Source organism: Anastrepha obliqua, chromosome 5, assembly GCF_027943255.1.
Source record: "Anastrepha obliqua isolate idAnaObli1 chromosome 5, idAnaObli1_1.0, whole genome shotgun sequence".
Lineage (NCBI taxonomy): Eukaryota > Metazoa > Arthropoda > Insecta > Diptera > Tephritidae > Anastrepha > Anastrepha obliqua.
Window position 1 is genome coordinate 15,776,206 of NC_072896.1, and position 22,528 is coordinate 15,798,733.

Consider the following 22,528-nt stretch of genomic DNA (forward strand, 5'->3'; position numbering starts at 1 on the left):
TTGTTGCCACAGCATTGTTACAATTTGTTGTCATTATTGCTTTTGTTGTTGCCATTGTTGCATGTTTAAAATGCCGAAAATGTGTTCGATTTCTCACGATACTCTCAGCTCAAATCATATAAAGCTGCATATTCGTATTTGAATTGGTTGCCTTCTTTTCTGTTAGGGGTTTTGTTTTTATTTTTGTATTTTTTTTAAGGGAGTGGAAGTCGTTTTGAAGTGGCTGCCCGGTTGGTTGCCTGCCTGGCTTTTGTCCATTTTTCGCAAGCTTCAAATGAACTCCTGTATATGCTTGGGTGTGTTGGTAATGCGTGCGCATATGCGTGAGTGTATGTATGTGTGTGTGGTGTGGTTGAATTTTTGAACTTGAACCTCTAATCGCTTTTGTATTTTTATGCTACATTTAATATTGGCTTAAGAGCTTTGTCGCCAGCGACGTACGAAATGACAAGTGCGTTGATGTGCGGATCTTGAAAATTGATTCGAAAATTTTTTTTTTTGTATTTTTAAGGGTTAGTTAGACGTTGAGTTAATACCCTTGAAAAGGTTCAGGATTTCAAAAGCGTAATTTCAATTGTTTTTAATTCATTTTTTTTTTTTCAATAAGGAGTCAGTGTAAGAAAAACGGGCTTCATACAAATTGAAAAACAGTAGCGATAATATATGATAATAAAAGAGTATCTGATATGAGATATTTCAGTTAATATAAAGTTTCAAGTTTAATACATTTCCAGAAATCCAAGCGAGTAATTTCTTGGATTTTTGTATAAATTTCCACTTATTTGGTGCGACTGCAGGCCATTTTCTAATTTTCAACTAGTTTTAGAGATATGAGGCTCTATGAGCGTATAACAAAAACAATTTACCGCATTTTTAGTTCTTAAAAAAATCTTATTAAAAAGGGTGTTGAAAATGTATACATCTGGCAACGCTCCACATCACTGTTTTCGTTATCACCATCTCTTCTTCGTTCTAGTTTCTATTCTTTTTCATACGCACTTTAAGTATTCATTATTGACGTGATAACGTCTTATAATTCGATTTAACAGGCTGCACGCACGAAAAAATGTGTCGTTACCTTGCTCATATGTAGTTACCTTGCTCATATGTAGTTACCTTGCTCATATGTAGTTACCTTGCTCATATGTAGTTACCTTGCTCATATTAGTGTTACCTTGCTCATATGTAGTTACCTTGCTCATATTAGTGTTACCTTGCTCATATTAGTGTTACCTTGCTCATATGTAGTTACCTTGCTCATTGCATTGAATGAACTGCAAGCGAAAGAGCGGAAGGAACGACAAAGCAAACAAAGCAAACGAACGGCAACGTTCGACATCTTGCTCTCCCCTACTTAAGTGAGCGTATATATGTATGTATGTATATGCGCATATGTACATATATAAATTCACGTATTTGTATTGGCATATGCCTTCTTATTGATTATTATTATTTTGATTTACTTGAAGAATTTCAAATAAAACCAAGTTTGTTAATAATACCTGTTGTTTTAATGTTATTATTATTATTTTTTTATTATATCTGAAGGAAAAAATGTATGGTAATATTTACCATATCTATACTAATATTATAAAGAGGAAAACTTTGTTTGTTTGGTTGTAATGAATAGGCTCAAAAACTACTGGACCGATTTTAAAAATTCTTTCACCATTCGAAAGCTACATCACGAGTAACATGGATTACATTTTATTTTGGAAATAGGGCTCGAGATATAGGTCAAAACGTGGACCCGGGTAACCTTCGGATGTGTATGTACAATATGGGTATCAAATGAAAGCTGTTGATAAGTGTTTTAATACGGGGTAATTTTCATACCTATTGATGACTAGGGTCTGGAAATATATGCCAAAACGTGGACCCGCCGTGTCTTTGCACCGAATTAAACCAAACTTGCACACATTGTTAAGTAGGTATTGAAGATGATTTCCGTATAGTTTGAATACCTATTGGTAGATAGGGTCTCGAGATATAGGTCAAAACGTTGACCCGGGTAACCTTCGGATGTGTATGTACAATATGGGTATCAAATGGAAGCTGTTGGTGAATGCTTTAGTTCAGAGTATTTTTCATGCCGCTCCGTGACTGGGGTCTCGAGATATAGGTCAAAACGTGGACCCGGGTAACCTTTGGTTGTGTATGTACAATATGGGTATCAAATGAAAGCTGTTGATAAGTGCTTTAATACGGGGTAATTTGTTATGTTATGTTATGTTATGTTGTGTTATGTTATGTTATGTTATGTTATGTTATGTTATGCTATGTTATGTTATGTTATGTTATGTTATGTTATGTTATGTTATGTTATGTTATGTTATGTTATGTCATGTTATGTTAAGTTATGTTATGTTATGTTATGTTATGTTATGTTATGTTATGTTATGTTATGTTATGTTGTGTTATGTTATGTTATGTTATGTTAAAGTATATTATGTTATGTTATTGTTAACTCATTCTCTATATCCATACAAAATATCTATCAAACAAATAAAATTAAAATTTTCTTTTGAAAAATGCAACCATTCAATTAGTATTTTCTTATGACGTTATCACGTTAAACTATCGTCAGTAAACCGACTTTACAGACAACCTCTTTTTTTTTATCAGTTTGAATAAAGATGAAGCTGTCAACTGTAGGCTAAACAAAGCAAGGGCGGCATTCGGGCGAATGCATGCAGTATGGGGCAGTTCGAAAATCTTCAGGCGCACTAAACTACGAACATTCTTGTTGTACGTAGACGAAACATGTCTGGTCTCTAACACAATCACACAGAGGCTACAATCAACAATGCCTCCGTATCATCTGTAGAATATTCTGGCCAAACACCATTAGTAACGACGCACTGTGGAGATTAACGAACGAGGAACCCATCCTTCGGCAAATCAAACGCAGAAAGTGGCGATGGATAGGTCACACATTGAGAAAACCACTAGGTCACAAGAATGGGACTGGACTGAAACCCGCACAAAACCGAGTACGATGGAAGAGTCTTGTCGAGACCCTTTGCTCCCGTGAGGAGTGAACAAGGAAAAAAATAAAATTATTTGAAAATAATTTGAAATAGTTTTCGAGATATTCAGACCTACAGACGAACAAAATTTGAATGAAAAATCAATAGCGGTCGATGGGAATTTATATGGTTAGGATGGATCACGTTTCATATAAAAAATTGTACTGTTTTCAACTCAATTATCAAATGTATTATGTTTTAAGAGTTCCTCTAAAATATAATATTTCGGATGAATATAAAATATTAAGATTTACGTGAGCTGAACCCCTTTGAAAGTATTTGGGTATATGGCCAAGCACATCCTCCTATTTATAGCGTGCGTTTTGATGTTCTTTTACAGCCTACTCTAAACGGTAAATGGATTTTTATGAGGAGCTTTTTTTATTTTTTGATTGCTTCATTATTTTATACACTGATAAAATTTCCACACATTTTGAAACAGAACTTTCAAGCATAAACTGTCACCTAGGGTAGTTTTTCGAAAAAATTGTTTTAAAAACTATTGCCATTAATAAATTATTGTTTTTGAAAATATGCTTTGATTTCGAAGCACCTGATAACAATAAAAAATTCACGGAAAAAAAATTTCGTCATAAGGACTTCGACGAAAAAATAAGCATGTTTTGGGAATTTGTTTCAGCGTTAAAATAAATTAAGTCAAAATTCTAAAACAGATTCTTTATGGCGCATGACCGAAACTGTATAATTTATTTCTGTTGTTATTGTTTTTTTTTATTTTCAAAACAATATAAAAAAAACTTTCATGGAAAATATAATAGCAACGACCGTAACCTAACTGAAGATAATATCAGATGTTTTTGTAAGAGTTAGAGAACTTAAAAGAAAATATATATTAGAACAGACATATTGTTGGAATGCATCTTTTTATTAAAATCTGGTAGATAATTGTATTGAATTTATCTATTTCTTATTTATTTTTTATTTATTTGAATATCCGAAACATGTCCACCACGGCTACGAATTATGGACCATTCGAGCAGTCCACTGTTTGACTACTTCTTTCAATACATCTGGTCGTATGGCGTCAATGGTGGCTTGAATATTGCAATCACAATCTGGAAGCGTGGTTTTGGTGTTAAACAATTCATGATGACTTGACAAGCCTTACTGAACAGAAATGTAAACACAGTTTGCCATTACCAGCTGGCAAACCATAGTTAGCGATATCGTTAGTTGTCATGCACTAAAAAAAACAGCCAATATAAACTATGTATATTGACCACAGAAAAGGTTTTCTTCGACGCTGGGCATTAAGACTTTTTCTTTTACGGTGTTAAAGAAAATTGTAGTCGATTGAGCACACGAATTTTTTAATATAAAGGTGAACTCAAAAATAAACAAGACTGAGATAAAATAGAAACGACTGGAGCTTCGTTCTTCGAAAAAATTTGGTATCAGGACGAATGGCTAATATCAATATCAGAACGAATGCGATGCAACAAACGCTTCAACACGCCAAGATAGAAAATTGCATTGACGGTTTAGCCCGTTGGCACGAACTCCTTGTGGACAATTCCTTTGGAATCGTAAAAACAAATGAGCGTCGACTTGATTTTTGACCACTCCAAACGCGATGATTTAGGTGGTGGCTCGCCAGGGGTCTTGCATTCGGCACAGACCTTTCTTAAGCCCGAATGATCAGTTAAAATGCGATAAATCGATGTTTTGGAGATATTCAACTCCGATTCTATGAGTTTCAACGATAAGCTCTGTTCATTTCTGATAAATTTATGAACAATTTCGGTGATTACTGATTTGGCCCGTATGTTCATTGTCATTTATGTCCTCACGACCGTCTCTGAAACGTGTAAACCACTCATGAACACGGGCACAAGATAGACAATCATCGCCACAAACTTTTTTCATCAATTCAAATGTTTCGGTAAACGTTTTACCGAATTGAAAACAAATTTTATATAAGCTCTTTGTTCGAAACTCATTTTTGTACCAATGACACAAACAAACGTCTAAGGTGACGCAATAACTTCACTTCCACTGAACCGAATGCCACCAAGTTTTCACTGGAAGGCAGCGAGGGATATAACTTCCAACGGACTAGCTCATTAATAAGATGGCTCCATCAAAAACATTTTTATGACGCTAGTCTTGTTCATTTTGGACTTCACCTTGTACAACTTTTGCAGAGTGGCGCGGTTTTAAAAACATCTCAAAATTGAAAAAAAAACATACTACGTAGTATATGAAACAAATTGAAATTTGAAGTATTTAGATGTTTTTTTCACATAAATTTTTAGAGGGTATACTTTTTCAGATTTAAGTGTATGTTCTGAATGATTTTTTAAACCTCTACAATAGGATAACCATTTGATTGATTATATAGCGGAGTAAATCAAAATTTGGATTGCCTACCAACGTGCAAAGGGCATGAGCCGATGACATCAGTATTGGAACTAAACACTCTTTGTAAAAAACCTAAAATTAGTCAGAATAAGATTTAGTCCAGAGCAAATCACTTGATCTCAGGATGTCTCAACTCAAGCTATAGATGGTAATGGTTGTACGGGTTAGGCTAAGGCCTTTATGTACTGCGACCAGATTGATCTATTCTGCGCCGCTAATTTCTTTTCCTTGTTCACTCCACTCGGGAGCATAGGGCCTCGACAAAAGTCGGTCTTGCGTTGGCTTCGTTAACCTATCGTTAATTTTAATTATTTAGTATACCGACGAATCGAAACAGCTCCTTAAGAGGGAGCAATTGCAGATCTTCCTCCTCTAGTAGCTATGAGCCCAGGATTCTGTGTCTCTTGTGGACTAATGCCTCACAGTTGGTGATTAAGTGTTCCATAGACTTCTCTTCATCACAGCAGAACCTGCATAATCTTGTACTAGAAAACCCTATTGTGTTAAAGTTTTTATTACAGGCAAAGAGACCTGCTAGTGCTCCACAGAGTAATCTGAGGCCCTTTTTATCTAGGATTAGAGCAAATTTTGCTCTGTTGGCATTGAAGTTCAAACACTTTTTGGAGTGATTAAGGCCGCTTGTGCCGTTCCAGTGTTCATTGAATTTAGTTTGGATTCATTTTTTGGTTTACTGTTTTATATTATTTTTGTTAAATCCGAAAAATGGGAATGGCTCAATAAATAGCCCTTCTGCCCCTTTTTTGGCATAAAAGTCTGCCTTCTCGTTCCCTTCATGTCCCTCATGTCCTGGTACCCAAATCAGTGAGACCTGATTATGAGTGGCTAGTTTTTTGAGTGCATTGTTACACTCTATTAGGGCTTTTGACTTGAATGTGAAGCTATTCAAGACTTTGAGAACCTATTGGCTGTGCGAAAGTATCTTAATTTTTACTTTCTCGAACCCTCTTTGGATATGATTTCCACTGTTTCCATTATGGCGAAGAGCTTCGCATGAAAAATCCCCGTATCTGTACTTAATGTTAGGGATTTGTGTGCTCTGGGCCCCACTGTTCCTGCTGCTTCTCCTTGGAGCGTTTTGGAACCATCTGTATACCATTTTTGTGAGTCATCATTTATCCATGTTGTGTTAGTGTTCCACTCTTCCCTAGATGAGAAGATAACCTTGTATCTTTTTATAAAATTGAGTTCGATTTCCGTGTGGTCATTCGCCTGGGTTATGCATACTGCAAGTTGAACCCTGTTCAAGATATTGAGGCGTACAGCAAGATCTCCTGGTTGAATTAGTTTAAGAGTGCTTGCATAGTAACTTACTCTTGTATTATTAAATGTAGCAGTGGTAAATTTAAAAGTGCTTCCATGCCAGCAGTTGGGGTAGTTCTCATGGCCCCTGTTATGCTTAGGCAAGCTTTATATAAGCTCATATTGATGATGAGTGCTCCAAAATAGTTTTAGAATAATATCTTCTATTACTACAACTTATATAAACTTTTATACCTCAAGACTTCGGTTGCGGTTTCAAGTTTTAGTGTACCAACACTTTATCATTTTCTCTTCAATTTCTAAAAATAAATTTTTCCTTTTAAAAACCATTTGTAGAGGTACACGAAAATCGAGCTGCTCGTTGGCCTCATTTATAAAATACCAAATTTCTTTACTGTACATTTACGTATAAAACCATTTTCCATTCCCTCATATCCCTCTATAAGTACTTATATATACAACAATAACAACATTGCGTTCCACAAATCTGCAAGCCTATCAAAATAATGACGAATAAGCGTATTTTATTTCCAACTAAGTAATTTACCGCATAATTGCATGAAATTAGCAAACAAAATAAATAATGAAATTCGTTAAACGCAAAGTGACGCCAACTGTGTTTCCTTCATTTTCAATGGCTTTGCTCCTTTTTGTTATTATATCACTCTCTCCCTCTCTCTCTTACTCTTTTTGGTACTTTGTTACTCACCATCTTTGTTCATGGCCGATTGAAAGCATTTCGCCAGCCGACACGCACGACATTGATTGCGATGAGTTTTGTCGACGGGACAGCGACCCTTCAGATCACCTGTCGCTTTACAGGTGTAAATGCGGTTGCGATGGATGCTGCGTTTAAAGAAGCCGGAACAGCCTGTGAAGGGAGCAAAATATTCAAATATTTAAGTGGTTATGCAATGAGTCGTAGGGAGAAAGTTCAAAAGAGTTTTATGCCCATAGCAATATAAAGAAGTGCAAATGTATTTATTATATTTATGGCAGTAGCTGAAATCTAACGCAAGCAGAGGTGACATAGAAAAATGTATCTCTGGTAATACTGGAGTACGCACAAGACCGCCAGCAAGAAAATTGTCAAAAATCAATGCGTTTTTTTGAGTCTGTTCAAACTTGCTCTTTATTATGCAAAATTGAATGTGCTGTAAAACTACGTAACCGAAATTTGAAGTGTGAAATTTTGAGGAACATTTTTGTTAATCTACACGAAGTGTGAAACTTGGATTTGTGTGGTTTCTGTAGAAAAAATGAACTATGTTTGCATAAAGAAGTATTAAAATTAGAAAAGAAAAGAAAGAAATTGTGATAACCTGCCTCTAACGCAGTGCATGCTCGTACATTGAATATACTTAAATATTGTCTATATTACATAAGATTTCACCTACTCACTGCCAGATCCTCATTACAGGTTACAAGTGCGAATTATATGTACTTAGTATTAAACCTCTTCCTATACAAATTGAAATTGCTAGACTCATCTGGTTAAAGTTGGATTGTGTAACTTAGCCAATAGCCACAGCAGGCATTTGCAAAACCCTAGTCCATTTCCGACTTATGCAAATCATTTGAGCTATTAAGATTAAATAAATGTACTAAGCCTGATGAATCGTTTAGCTATGACTCCCAGTTTTATTGTTTCTGTTTCTATTTCTATTTCTACCTCTATTTATTTTATATTTGTTTTTATTTGTAGAAACTATAAAGGGTGGTTAAATTTTAAGGGCCGATGTTAAATGTAAACCACATCTAAACGTCAAGTTCTTTTCTGCACTTTATTTAATATTTTTCAATTACAGACTAAATCAATTTGAAATTTGGAAAGATACACAATCGAGCAACGCGTTAAAATTATTCAGGCTTATTATGAAAACGGGCGTTCAAATCAAAATGCATATCGCGCACTTCGTGATTTTTTCGGTCAATTTAATCGTCCAAATGTGCGTACAATCGGAAAAATTGTGCAAAAGTTTGAGCAAACCGGGTCTGGGAGATGTAAAAACACCAGTGCATGCTCGTACAGTTCGTACTGCAGAAAATATTGCTGCTGTTCGCGATAGTGTGGTTGAAGAGCCGTCCACCTCAACTCGTCGTCGTGCCCAACAATTGCACCTCTCACGCTCGTAGTTGATGAACATTATGCATAAAGACTTGCATTTACAAGGTTCAATTGACTCAAGAACTAAAGCCTCTTGTCAGAATGACCAATTTTCGAAGAAAATCATCTTCAGTGATGAGGCACATTTTCACCTCTGTGGATTCGTTAATAAGCAGAATTGCCACATTTGGGCGAATGATAATCCAAGAGTGAATGCCGAAAAACCAATGCACCCACAAAGGGCGACTGTTTGGTGCGGTTTATGGGCCGGCGACATCATTGGGCTATATTTTTTCCAAAATGAGGCCGGGCAGGCAGTTACTGTGAATAGTGTTCGCTATCGTGGGATGCTAACGAACTTTTTATGGCCCGAATTGGAAGATATGGATGTGGACGATATGTGGTTTCAACAGGACGGTGCCACTTGTCACACAGCTAACGAAACAATGGCTCTTTTGCGCGAAAAATTTGATGGCCGAATAATCTCACGACGCGGCGATGTCAATTGGCCGTCAAAGATCATGTGATTTGAAACCGTTGGACTTCTTTCTTTGGAGTTATTTGAAAGAAAAGGTGTACGTCGATAAGCCAGTAACAATTCAAGAGCTAAAGGATGAGATAATTCGGCTCATTAACGGCATAGAACCTCAATTATGCCTCAGCATCATCGAAAATTCGGACCATCGGATGGAGATGTGTCGCCGAGGCCACGGCGTCCATTTGGCCAATATTTTATTCTATACGTAATTGAGCTATACCAATATTATCATAATAAAGAGAAATGATAATAATTTCCTAAAAAAGTTGTATTTTATTCAAAAACAGCACCGGCCTTTGAAACTTAACCACCCTTTATATAAGGATTTTTAAAATATATTTATGTATGGCCTGAATAAAATTATAAATTTTGATACTACAATATTAATATCAATAAAAAAATACTATAAATTAACGGCATAGACATACGAGTTGTGCTCAAAAAATGTTTCTCTAAAAATATTTATTTATACATCCAGTAGTCCAGGTCAGATATAATACTCTTGTGCCAGCGTATTTTCCAATCCTTGAAGAAATTTTGATATGCAGTTTTGAATAGCAGTTTTGGTATGTGCTTGAGTTCTCTCAGCGATGCGGTTTGTATCTCCTCAATCGTCGCAAAGCGCCGTTCTTTCATGGGTGTCTTCAATCTTGGGAGCAGAAAAAAGTCACGGGAGGCCAAATCTGGTGAATACGGTGGCAGAGGTATAATACATAAGGGTGTTGCTTTTGGCCAAATAATCTCTCGCAAGCAACGATGCGTGAGCAGGTGCATTATCATGATGAAAAGCCATGCATTTTTTTCCACTATTCCGGGTGTTTTTTCGTATTGCTTCACGCAAATGGCGCATAACTTGTGATAAGAACTCCTGATGCACTATGGCATGGTAATCGAAGAAATCAGTGAGCAAAACCTCACCATTTGATCGAATTTGACGTGCTTTTTTTGGTATTGGCTCTCCTGGTCTCTTCCATTGAGACGGTTGGGCTTGGGTTACGATGTCATATTTATATAGCCATGAAGTCATTCAACAATTCCTAAGCGATGCTCATGCGACGTTGTTTTTTGTCAAAATTCAGCAATTTTGGAACAAACTTCGCTGGCACACGCTTTTTGCCCAAAATTTCCGAAAAGATTGCAATGTATGAGCCAACCGACATGCCGAGATACCGACATCCTCAGCAACTTCTCTAATTGGGATTCGACGATTTCCCATAACATTCTTTGATCCATTTTTTTCGATAGCAGAAAATTGTCGAACACGCAAAACACTTGTCTTATTTAAGCCTCTCACAAACAAACTAAAAATGCTACTCTGCTAATACCGTGAACATATCTTCGAGGCGAGTGTACCAAAATTCAAAAAAAAAATTATAATCGGAAGTCGAAATGCGAAATTTGAAAATTTTCCTTATTGATTTATTGAAAATAGTAAAAAAATTGGGCTGATGGGAAGAGACAGGTAACTCGTAGCCGTGGCAGACATACATATGACGGATATCAATTCATGAAATTATCTACCAGATTAAAATTAAAAAATATTCATTCTAACAATTTGGCAATATATGTTGTGGGCCAAAATCCTTAGCCCCTTAAGGTTTTGTGTATGTCGCGCGAAGTATTCAACTCAAAGGATAAATAAATTATCCGGCTCGAAGGACCAAATGTCATGACGAAAACCTAAAATCCGGTAGTTATTGAAACGTTGATGTTGCGACAAAAATCCAAATATTCTGTGGTAATTGAACTGGTGATGTTTATGGCAAAAATTTAGATAGTAATTCGTTTCTTTAGCTACAAAATTACAATTTTCCTACGTTTATTTTTCAAAATAGTATTTCTCTTTATTATTTATTTTCAATTAAAGCCTATTTATTTTCATAGAAAATTATCACAAATAACAAGAGTTGAAAAACCTTAAAGCTATTTGAAACTTGCACTTTGTTGTATCAAAATTTAATAGACTACAAAATTGAGTACTCGTATTTTTTTCGAAAAATGATGTTTAAAAAGTTTGAAAATTTGGTAAAAATTTTTCAATTTTTTTTTAATAATTTTTTTTTTAATTTTTTTAAACCTTTTTGGTACAAAGTTTGATATTGGAATTAATATTTAGAATAAGCTATATTTTTAAAAATTAGAATAAACTATAGGTAGGTAGGTAGGTCAAATGGTCGAAGTGCCAGTCCGACACTCCTCAAGTAACACTAAAGCGCCGTTTTGATGGGATTTATGTTTGCGCACTGCTGCAGGCGGTAGAAGAAAGGAGCACCCAGTGGCCTTAATTGTCTCCTTCTCTGAAAGGTTCCCACAGCTTCTACAAGGGGAGTTATATGGTAACCCTAGATTTTTCGCGTGTGTGCCGATCGTCCAGTGACCGGTAAACACAGCTACGAGTTTAGAAATTGAATGGCGAGAGTCCAAAGGACTTTCTGAGCCCTTCGTATATTGTGCCAAAGGCCAAAGGGTTTACGAAATAGCACATAAAGAAATGGAGCTCCATCTTCTCTGCGCTTTCCTGAAAAATAATTTGTACAGTTCACCTTTAACAACTGTCAGGGGGATGTCGATGACCGGATAAGAGGTCTCTGAAGTCAATTGCGTCCCCTTCCTCGCAAGCTCATCCGCAATTTCATTTCCCTCTATGTTCCTATGTCCGGGAACCCAGATCAGAGAAATGTTACCTACACACCCAAGAGATGTGATCTCCTCCTTACAGAAGTTTACTAGTTTCGTTCTGCACCATGGCGTTGTCAGAGCCTTGATCGCGGCTTGACTATCGGAGAAAATGTTAATATCTCCCTCGCTCTCGCGTTCCCTTAGCATTTCGCATGCCTGCAGGATCGCAAAGACTTCTGCTCCGAAAACACTAACAGTGTTCGGCAGTTTAAAGGAGATAGATAAATTGGCTGATTTACAGCAAACCCCCGCTCCGACTCCCGATTCCATCTTGGAACCGTCAGTAAACACAGAGGTGCAAACTTCGGTGCAGACCTTCCCCTCAATCCTGCTTCTTTGGAAAGATTGCCTTAGCAGGGTCCTCAAACTCTAGTTTGCGGATACAGAAACCTGTTCAAAGTTCGGAGAAATACGGTGTTAACTGCCCGAAAATGTTACCATGTCCCTTGAGAGATTGCCTCCACAGGCCAATCTCCTTTCACCTGATTGCACTTTGAGCTGCGATGAAAATAACGTAAAAGTCGATGGAAAGAAAGTGCAAAACCACATTCAGGGCATCACCGGAGCATGTAAAACTTGCTCCAATGCATGCAGTCCTTTCCGCCCTCCCCATTTTAGTGATATTATAGCCCTTCCGAAGAGCTTCCCACCAAAACAGGCATCCATATGTTGAAATCGGCAAAACCACTGCGTTGTACATCCACAGCTCGACCTGTGGCTTGATTCCCCATTTTTTCCCGAACGTAGGAGGAGTAGAAGGCTATACTGACTTTCTTTACCCAATTTTCAATGTGTAGTTTCCAATGGAGTTTGGAATCAAGTATCACTCCAAGATACCTAACTTCCGATGAAAGCGGGGGAACGTGTTTGTTTAATTTGGGAAGTCAAAAGGGTAGAGGTTTATATTTTCTGGTAAATAGCACCAGCTTCGTTTTGTCAGAGTTGACTCGAAGGCCGCAAGTAGCAGCCCAGCGACTGAGTACAGCCAGTGACCAGTGACCTTTCCATAATGTCAGCCATGCCTGAGGGAAACGGTCCCGATATCATTTGAATAAACTATATTTTTATTTAAAAAAATACTAAAATTAAATGAGAAATGAATAAATGGCGAAACACATGTCTCTTAAGTCCCTGTGCTATAGTTTTCTAACGCTGTACACTTCATCCATTACGTAATTTTATAGAGCACGAGAGAAAAATCTTAAATTCGGCAGAATTACTGCTCAGATAGGCTATAAGGGCCAGCTGATATCTATTGGGAAGTCAAAGTAAGTTCGATGGACAGTTCTATTGAATTAAAACCCTTCTTCCAAATACCTTTAGGTAATCTGAAGTGTATTTTGAGATAAGAATAATACTAGTTGCTTTATTCAAAAAAAAAAAAAATAAAATCTTGAAATAACTTATTATTCATACTCACCATCACAACTATAGATGCCGTAATGTTTGCCGGAACTTCGATCGCCGCACACTTTGCATGGTATGTCCAGCAGGCGATCCCCTAAAAGCAAATAAACTGCAATAGAATCAATGCATAAAACACGTAGCAAAACAGCAATGAAAATAAAGGGAAAATAAACCGATAATCGCTCGACAAATAAACGTTTTAGACTAGGCTTAACTGACATTAGCGTCCGAATAACTAGCAGCCGAAAGTTTATCTAAGGCCTTGCCCACTTTACGCAGTGCGTAAAGGAGCTAAATAAATGAAAAACACACATAATATAATAATAAACTAGTGCCCGCCTGACTGTCACTCACGCACACATAAATATGTACACATTCAGCCACACCAGGTTGAGAGGCTGCTCAAGTTAGGTAAACAAATACACGGCGACTTTTAAGCAATTGTTGATTTAGAATTTTTCGACGTGACTCTCTGCCTCCCATACAAACACACACATACACTTTCGCACACACTCACCTCGACTACCCACAGCAAACTGAGTCTTGCGTATACAAAGCAAACCCTTTTTCGCACTTCAATTTTCACACCTTTACTCTCGCCCCACTCAACTCGTTGCTATTGAGCGGGGATGACAAGACAGCTTACTTGGTGTGTGCCGCAATTTTACAGTTAATCTCAGTCATTGGTCGAGGCACGTAGCGCCGCACTTTATATTTAGTAGAGAAATTCTTCAATAAACAAGCGACACTTGTCAAAACAGCAAAAAAAGCAATGGCTATGCAAGCAGAAACAACAATAAAAGCCAAGCTAGGAAAGTGCGAAGCGGTTGGGTCAAACGAATTTTTGCATTGAATTTCAGGGTGACCTCACTAGGCATACAAGAAAACCAAAGTCCAGGGTAATGATTACAAAACCCAAGGCATAGACGTTTGACATATTGCCATTGTTTATATGTATATTTTTTCATATTACGAGAGTGCATGCATATGTGTATGTATAGGTGTATATGTAGTTCTTTATCCCCTTTGTTGGTGGTAGCGCGTGCTGCCACTTTTCACACTCTTCATCAACCAGCTGCTCGCTGCGCTGTTGTGCCCTCAGGGGTAGTTAATTATATGTATGTGTGTGTGTGCATACATTGGTTTTTTGTTGTAATTGACTATTGCATTCAATTCGTCCCTCTTTTTGTTATTGCGGCGTATGTCAATTATTATTTTAATATTTTAAAGTTTATTTTAAAATATTTTTGTTATTCTTTTGAGATTTTTGGCCTCTATAAGTTTCCTAGTCAGCTCGCGTGATTTTGTGAGTGTTTTTGTTTCTCCTTGAAAATTGCATTGGGAAATATTTGAAAATTAACATATTCTCAGACTCTCGTGTGGCTGAGGTAGCGGAGTTTAATAAGTGAATGTTTACTTTAGCCTGCGCTGGGAATTGAGAATTTCACACGCTGTGCTTACACAAAAAGTTTGACTACCAAATGAGCATTCATAGTAAAAAAATGCAAAGTAAAAATAAAAATAATTTTGAATAAAGTGAAAAATCATTAAAATTTTAGAAGTAAAGTAGATTATAGCGACAACCACCTAAATGACAGCTCTTGAGTGTGAGCAGCTTTGATTACAAATTTATTTACTTTTAGTCTGGTGTGGTTATAACTATAAGGCTACCGGAGAAGTCATTCTAAATATTTCAGAATACTATTGTATTATTTAAGGGGTTAGGGATAGTCAGAATTTTCAAAAAAATTTGACTTTGTTTTGCATTTGCTCAAAGTATAATATCTTAAAAAATTGTGTGAAAATTTGAAATGAATCCGACAAATACTTTTCGAGTTATTCAAGAATTAACAAATGGCGCTCGGGCGCTCCGGAACGTTCGAGAGCAAGTAGCTACCTGCAGCTGTAAGCAATCGACGATAGCAAAACTTTAAATGCGTTTTTCTCAAAACTATGTTTTTTGAACTGACGATCACTTTAACTTAAAAACCACTTAGTAGATTTCAATAAAATGTATATTGCTATAGAAAAACATAAAGAACTCGTGCCCGATTGAAGAATTTTTTTTTCAAAAATTTCTATTTTTTGTAAACAATTAATTGTCGGTTTGTTTCTCGAAAATCTCAAAAATATTTCCTCAGGCTATATTGTTAGTTTTGAAAAAAAGCTTCAATCAGGCACAAGATTATTATTATTTTTTTTTTTGTTTTTGTCGGGACAACTAGCAAGTGCAACACTCAGACATGAATTAGGTGCATTGTACTACACTTGGATTCCCTTTTAATTTTCTTTAAATCTACCCGATCTCCGAAGAAATCTTGTGGTGCCAAGGAGCCAAGATTGTCGCTTCTTAACACATCAGTGCCAAAGACCTCAAACCTGATTCGAGCGAAGGCGGGGCAGACGCACGGGAAGTGGTCCGCCGTCTCATCCTCCTCTTCACAAGCTGGACAGAGTACACTGTCTGAGATGCCCAACCTTTCCATGTGCTTCGCCCACAGAAAGTGGCCCTTCATCAGTCCAACCAGCCGTCTGCACTACCCTCTGTTTAATGACAGAAGGGTTTGCGACAGTCGATCGGACATGACTGGTAACATCAGTTTAGTCCATGGCCGCAGAAGGGAGTGGCATCTTGACTAAGGAGGCAGAGGTCTCGTTACCCGCGATACCCACGTGTCCCGGGACCCATGTTAGCATCAGACTATTATGTCTACCGACATAGTTCAGCCTGGATTTACAGGACTTGACTACCCCTGATGTGGTTTGGGGGCTATCTAAGGCCATAAGCGCAACTTGGCTGTCACTGCAGACATATAGATTTGCCTCTCCATCTCGTTTCCACAACAAAGTTCATCGCTTCTTGAACTGTACAAATACACCTCCGCTTGAAACACAGATGCATGCATTCCAAGAGCAAAGTGCAGTTTTGTCCCGCTGGATTTCACGTAGACCCCAGAGCCGGAGCCATGCTCGGTCCTGGAGCCATCCGTAAAAATGCGAAAACAGTGTTTGCCGGGCTCATTTTCTGAGTCTCCCCACAACTGAGCCTCAGGTAGGACTACACTGTATCTCTTTTCAAGTACGACTCTTGATGGCATGGAGTCAAGGGGCATGGAGAGAATCGTTGGATCGACGTCCATGCCTTCTCTGTGTTCCAATGCCGGACAAGGACCGTACCAGTTCCCACTGTGTTTCAGTCTGCAGATAGCCTTCAAGGCCTCTCCTGGGATGAAAGCATCAAGTGGTGGTAAACCAATCAGAGCATCTAGTGCCGGGCCTGAAGTAATCGGAAAAGCTCCGGTGCAACAGATGGCCACAGTACGTTGTAGTCTCGATAAGGTCCTCTTGACTCCTACTAGAGAGAGTCTACTCATCCAGACCACTGATGCATAGGTGATAATAGATCTTATCATAGCCGTGTAGATCCATAGGACCTTGCTAGGAGAAAGACCCCACGTTTTCCCAAAGACACCTTTGCACTGCCAGAAAGCTGTCAGTGGTTTGGATGTCTTTGTTTCAACGTGTGATTTCCATAGGAGCTTACTATCGGGGACTACTCCAAGATATTTAATTTCCTTGGATAGCTGGATTGTGCCTCCTTTTCGCTTAGGCAGAACGAGTCCATCAAGCTTCCTCCTTCTGGTAAAGAGGACAGTACCAGTCTTGGCGGGATTTGCAGATTATCTATTAGTGACGGTAATTTCTCTTCTCCGAATGATTTTAGAAGCATCTCCAAGGACTTGTGATGATCACCATAAGGGACTTCTGGAGAAACGGACTCCACACAAACAGCGATAACTTTTACAATTATTAGTTTTTTTTTTGCAAATTTTGCTAAAGTCAAGTCAAAAGATAATGTATTAATGCTATGTTTTTATTTATTGTAAAATAAAGCAATTGACTAGCAAAAAAAAAAAAATTATTGAAAATCATAATTTTTTCGGGCTTCTGACTACCCCTAAAATCTTAAGTCATTTTCGATTAATTTGAATAATGACATGATGCTCAAAATTTAACCGTTTTCGAGATATTTGATTTAAAAATGATTAAAAACAAATATTTTAAGGGTACGATTTTTTCTGTTGTTAATTAAAAAGCATCCCAATGAATAAAAATCATCAATAAAACTAGAAAATGGTTGTTTGAATAATTTTCGAATTTACGTTTTCTCGCTAAATGTTTCTTCCTTCATAGAACAAATACTTAAAAAACAAAAAAAACATTGTACGGAAGATAGAGGATGTGCAGTGATAGGATTAGGAATTAAAAGCTAAATTAAAAAACAAATTTTGGAATCTGGCCTCCGTACTTCATGCCACTCACACGATGATGAGAAGTGATTCGGGATGTCATTAACCTCGCGAACGATATTTTCTTTTAGTGCTTAGATGGCCACTGGGTTTGTTTCATAGACTACGTTTAAGCAGCATAAAGCGGCTAATGCTGCGCACACTCACCGACGTAAACGCAGTCCCCTGTCAGCTGTTATGGTCAAACTAATGAGAATTCCATATAAATGAAAATTACTTCCCTACCTTATCGTACTATCGTAGATTTTATCGTAGGATTTTGGAAAATTCCGTAGAATCGTGTCGGCTGATTGCTCTCTCACCACATATTGTTGCCAAGTAGTACATTTCGAAATCAATTACAAAATAAACTTAGAAAAAATTTAGATTTTATTAAAATAACTTAAAAACAATTTTGAATAATGTTAATATATAGATAAATGAACATTTGTGTGAAAAAGTATGTATGCAAAAATATCAACGGCCACATTGTGTAGATACAACCACACACAAACAAACACAAAACCGATGTATTGTGTAAAAATGTAACTAAAATATCGCACTTGTTCTCTACGGGATGAGTTTTGCTTAATTTTGTGTTCTCTACGAGCTGCGGTAAGAGACTACGATACGTCGGTCAGTGTGCGCACACTAACCCAAACGCAAATCAGTCACCGTTCGTCATCCATAAATGCTGAACCCCTCCTCTTTCTGGAACCCTTGTGGCTCTCGATCTCTCATTTGATCTCGTATTCCAGCTGAACCTCGGCCGTGATCACCAACGAGCGAGTCATATCTTCACTTGGAGCAATATATATAAGTCCTTAGTTTTGAAAATAATTGCAAGTGTCGTTTACCAACTAGGATAACCATGAAAGAGGCTCAAAGTCTAGCCAAAAAAAAAAATAGGAAAAGTGTGAAGCGTTGTTCTTTTAACGGAGATATAGAAAGATATCTTGGGAACCATGAAAAAAACAAGCATAATTTTGCAGAACAACACTGCAACTTTGGACGCCGCAACAAAACTCTTCTCATCTCTAGTCCCGTGCAAGAATTTAGATCAGTACGATTCGGTCGCTAAAGAAGAAGGAATTCATTTGCTGGCTATGAAGATAAATCTAAGGAAAAAAAGAGGTCATAGCACACACATCACTTTTTTTGGAAGGATCATCGCAGACCGTCAATCATATTTGACTCTTGTGAAATAGACAGCATTCGCTTATAATCAGACAGGGAATGGAGCGCGTAAAGGTCAAAGTAAACATTCCAGCCCTCAAAATGATTTTTTTTTTGTTATTTAGCAGTAAAGTTATTCAAAAACAAAGTTGGATGAATAATTTTGCCCCACTTTGTATTATATATGAAATTCGTTCAAAAATATACGTCTGACAACTTACTTTTATTATCATTTTCATTCACTCGGGTATTGAATTGATCAATTTTTTTGACTAAACTACAGGGTGGGCCATATAGTGTTTGCTTTTTGAATCGGCTATAAAAAAAAAACTAATCAATATTTTTTCAAACTTTTTTTTTTATTTTGAAGATTGAACATTGTCATTTATGAATGAAAAATAATATCGTTCAAATGACTGTAAACGCTATGTGGCCCACCCTATAGATAGAATTTCTTCCCTTTTTTGGAGAATGATTATAAACCAATTTTTTCCGGAAGTAGAATGCTGTTTAATTTTGGTCAAAGCTGTTCTGTAAAATGTTGGCCAGAAGTGAGGTTTCCAGAATCGCATTTAACATTTTGGAAAATAGTGCTTTAGGAAGCTGTAGCATATTCGTACATACATAACATACTTGTATGCTCGTATTATGTTCGTTTGAAAAGCGATCGAATCATCGTAACGTACATTATCAGGCAGATACACAGTATTTTGAACTGAATCGCGTATTTGAATATAACTCAAAAATTAAATGGATTCCTCCCATGAAATGTTATCTCTCCCAGTTATTACTGAGCATAAAGGACAAAAACAATTCTAAATTTTTTTATTTTTTCTTACATTTTTCTAAGTTTTATCCTAAATTTAAAATAAAATATATAAAAAAATTATGAAAATGTAAAAAAACCAACTATTTGACTTTAAAAACCACCATACCAAAGGTTTCTTCGTTGAATAAATTATTAAATTTTTATAAACACATTCTCAGTTTACTTTTTATTCTATAGGGTTTTTCAATAACAGGTGTTATTAGTGAATGGATTGCGCTATCGAGAGATGATTAACGATTTTTTATGGCCGGAATTGGATGCTATTGATCTGGACAACGTTTGTTTTCAACAAGACAGCGCTAAGTGTCACTCAGCAACGAAACCTTTGATCTTTTACGGGAAAAGTTTCCGGACCGTGTTATCTCTCCAAGAGGTGATCACAATTGGCCACCGAGATCTTGACATTTAACACCTTGTGACTGTTTTCTTTGGGGCCACGTGAAAGAGAAGGTCTACGCCAACAGCCCAGGATCTATTCAAGACCGCAAAGATGGAATTCGTGAGGCTATCGAGGACATAGGGCATCCACTTTGCAATTCGGTTATGGAAAATTGCATGAAAAGGATATTGTACTGTAGGCGTGGTCGTGGTGGTCATTTGCCAGATGTTATTTTCCACTATTAACGGCATACCTTCCTCTTTGTAATGAAATAAACATCCGATCATTTATATTAAAAAAAGCATTTTTCTTTGAATATAAAAATAACATCTCTGTTTGGAAAACCCTATATAAGCTTACAAATAAACACATGGTTTTGTATGTATAATTGTTACGACGTCTGTCTACCCTCTAAACCAAGCACCTCCGGACTCCATAATTAAGACTAAAAGGTTCTTGATAGCCGTATCCCTTTGAGTTATAGGCTCAGAAAGATTCTGCTGAAGATTTTTGTAACTTTGCGCGTTGGCGACGATGCATTTCGCAGATGATGGAACAGTGAGATGTATGAGCTTTGCTGTCACATAGACATAGGAGGCTCCGGTGATTAGATCATGTTGTCCGAATGGATACAACGTACCAGCTTTGAAAGCATTCGACGCGTATTCTGTTGGGGTAGCAGAGGAACATGAAAGCACCTTTGCGTTGGAAACATTAGGCGGACAAGGCCTTGGCTTCTTTTGGTGTGACCAACTGGTTTTAGCTTACACGAGAAAGAAACTACTGTCGCCTTTTGTTAAACTATTGCTGAACTTGTTGCAGATACGAATTTTTACCCAAAAACCATGTTTACAGATAAAGCTCACTTTCCCCTCGGCGGCTATATAAACAAACTGAATTGTTGCTATGCGAATCGAAAAGTCGACATGTCGTCATGAAGAACCGGATTAATCCATAACTAGCGATTACCTGGTGCGAATTTTAGGCAAGCGGCATAATCAGACCATCGCCATGGAAGCTGAGCAAAAAGACGTGAGCTCTACCACTCCGTGTTGTTTGTTAAACCAACCTGCAGAGAATAACTATGAAGATGATATATACTTTCAACAGGATGCTGCTAAGTGCCACCCAGCTAGCTTTACATTCAATCTTTTTTGCACTGTCTGCGAAAATCGAATATTCAGCCGATGACAAGTGGCCGATTATAAGCTGCGTTTTGACATCATTAGACTATAACTGGTAGGGCGCTTTTAAGGACGATTGTTATGTTAATCGTCCAGAGATGATTTAAGAGTCTATATGTCAAGAAATCGAGGTTGACATATGTGAGATACGTGCCGAAACTCGCGAAAATGGATTGAGCTGTAATGACTGGGCTACTCTAAAGCCAGCGGCGGAAGCCAGTTGAATGAAATTGTGTCGGGATATGACATATCAGGTACACAAGGAGCTGAATAGCTCTTACAGGGCGATCATACATGGATAAGAGTCATACACTGAAAGAGATGCTCCTGCTTTTACCAAATATGGCGGATCTAGAGACAAAAACTCGAGTATTACCCGCACCGTGGGATGAAATAGGATGAATGACGCTATGCCAGTGCGTTTTATAACGCTATCCTCCGGCTACCTGGCAATCTGCGATTGTACAAGGTGAAGCAAAATTAATCACTCTATCGGAAAATTTGTAATTTTTGCAAATAGCGTCGTACGTTTATCATATTTGATACTTGTGAGCTCAACAGCTGCAGTATACAAACAGACAAGTAAATATTCACCACTCAAAATATTATTTTTTTTTTTAAGTTATTCAAAGCCAAAATTGGAGGATTAATTTTGCGCCGCCTTGTATTGAGTCTTGCTGGGACACTAGGAGCGATTGGTGTTTCATGTTTAATGACAAGGTTTACTTTTTCCAACAACAAAAAAACAGGTCACGTAAAAATATTCTTGACTTCTTTATTTATAGCCGAATTAAATTAATTTCCTGTATTAAAAACTGTTTACTTTTGCGAAAAATATTTAATATTTAAAACTGCACGAATTTTTATGCGTACATCACAAAATCACACGACCTTTTTTCCCCATACACTAAAAGTTCTAAACGCAGTTCAGCGCCGACGGCATTTTCAGATGAATATTTTTGCAGCGACGGAAAATTAGTTACCTGTGCCCATTTTCCGTTGATGGAAATATTTAAAACCGAGTGTATCCAGCGTGCCTAGTTTTGGTGCTAAAGTTTTCTTAAAAAATTAAACTACAAATTTGCTTCTTAGTCACTCCTAAATCAGACACAATTTTTAACAAACACTTGAAATGTTTTTTAAATTTTTTTCACGCATTTTTTCATTTTGCACTGATACCAGAATCTCAACGTTTTACGAGTAATATTAGATGTCGAGAATTTTTTTTAAACACACATTATTTTAATT

At 37.2% G+C, this 22,528-nt stretch overlaps 1 protein-coding gene across 1 annotated transcript in view; it reads right to left on the reverse strand.

The window, feature by feature from the left end:
- LOC129247478 (protein dissatisfaction) overlaps positions 1 to 22,273 on the reverse strand; it is an 87,900-nt gene extending 65,627 nt beyond the window's left edge. The window contains exons 1-3 of the mRNA XM_054886613.1: positions 22,264 to 22,273; positions 13,437 to 13,517; positions 7,402 to 7,563 (exon numbers count right to left, since the gene is read on the reverse strand). Coding sequence (XP_054742588.1) covers positions 7,402 to 7,563; positions 13,437 to 13,517; positions 22,264 to 22,273 — 253 coding nt within the window. The remainder of the gene's footprint in view (positions 1 to 7,401; positions 7,564 to 13,436; positions 13,518 to 22,263) is intronic.
- Between the last annotated feature and the right edge of the window lie 255 nt (positions 22,274 to 22,528).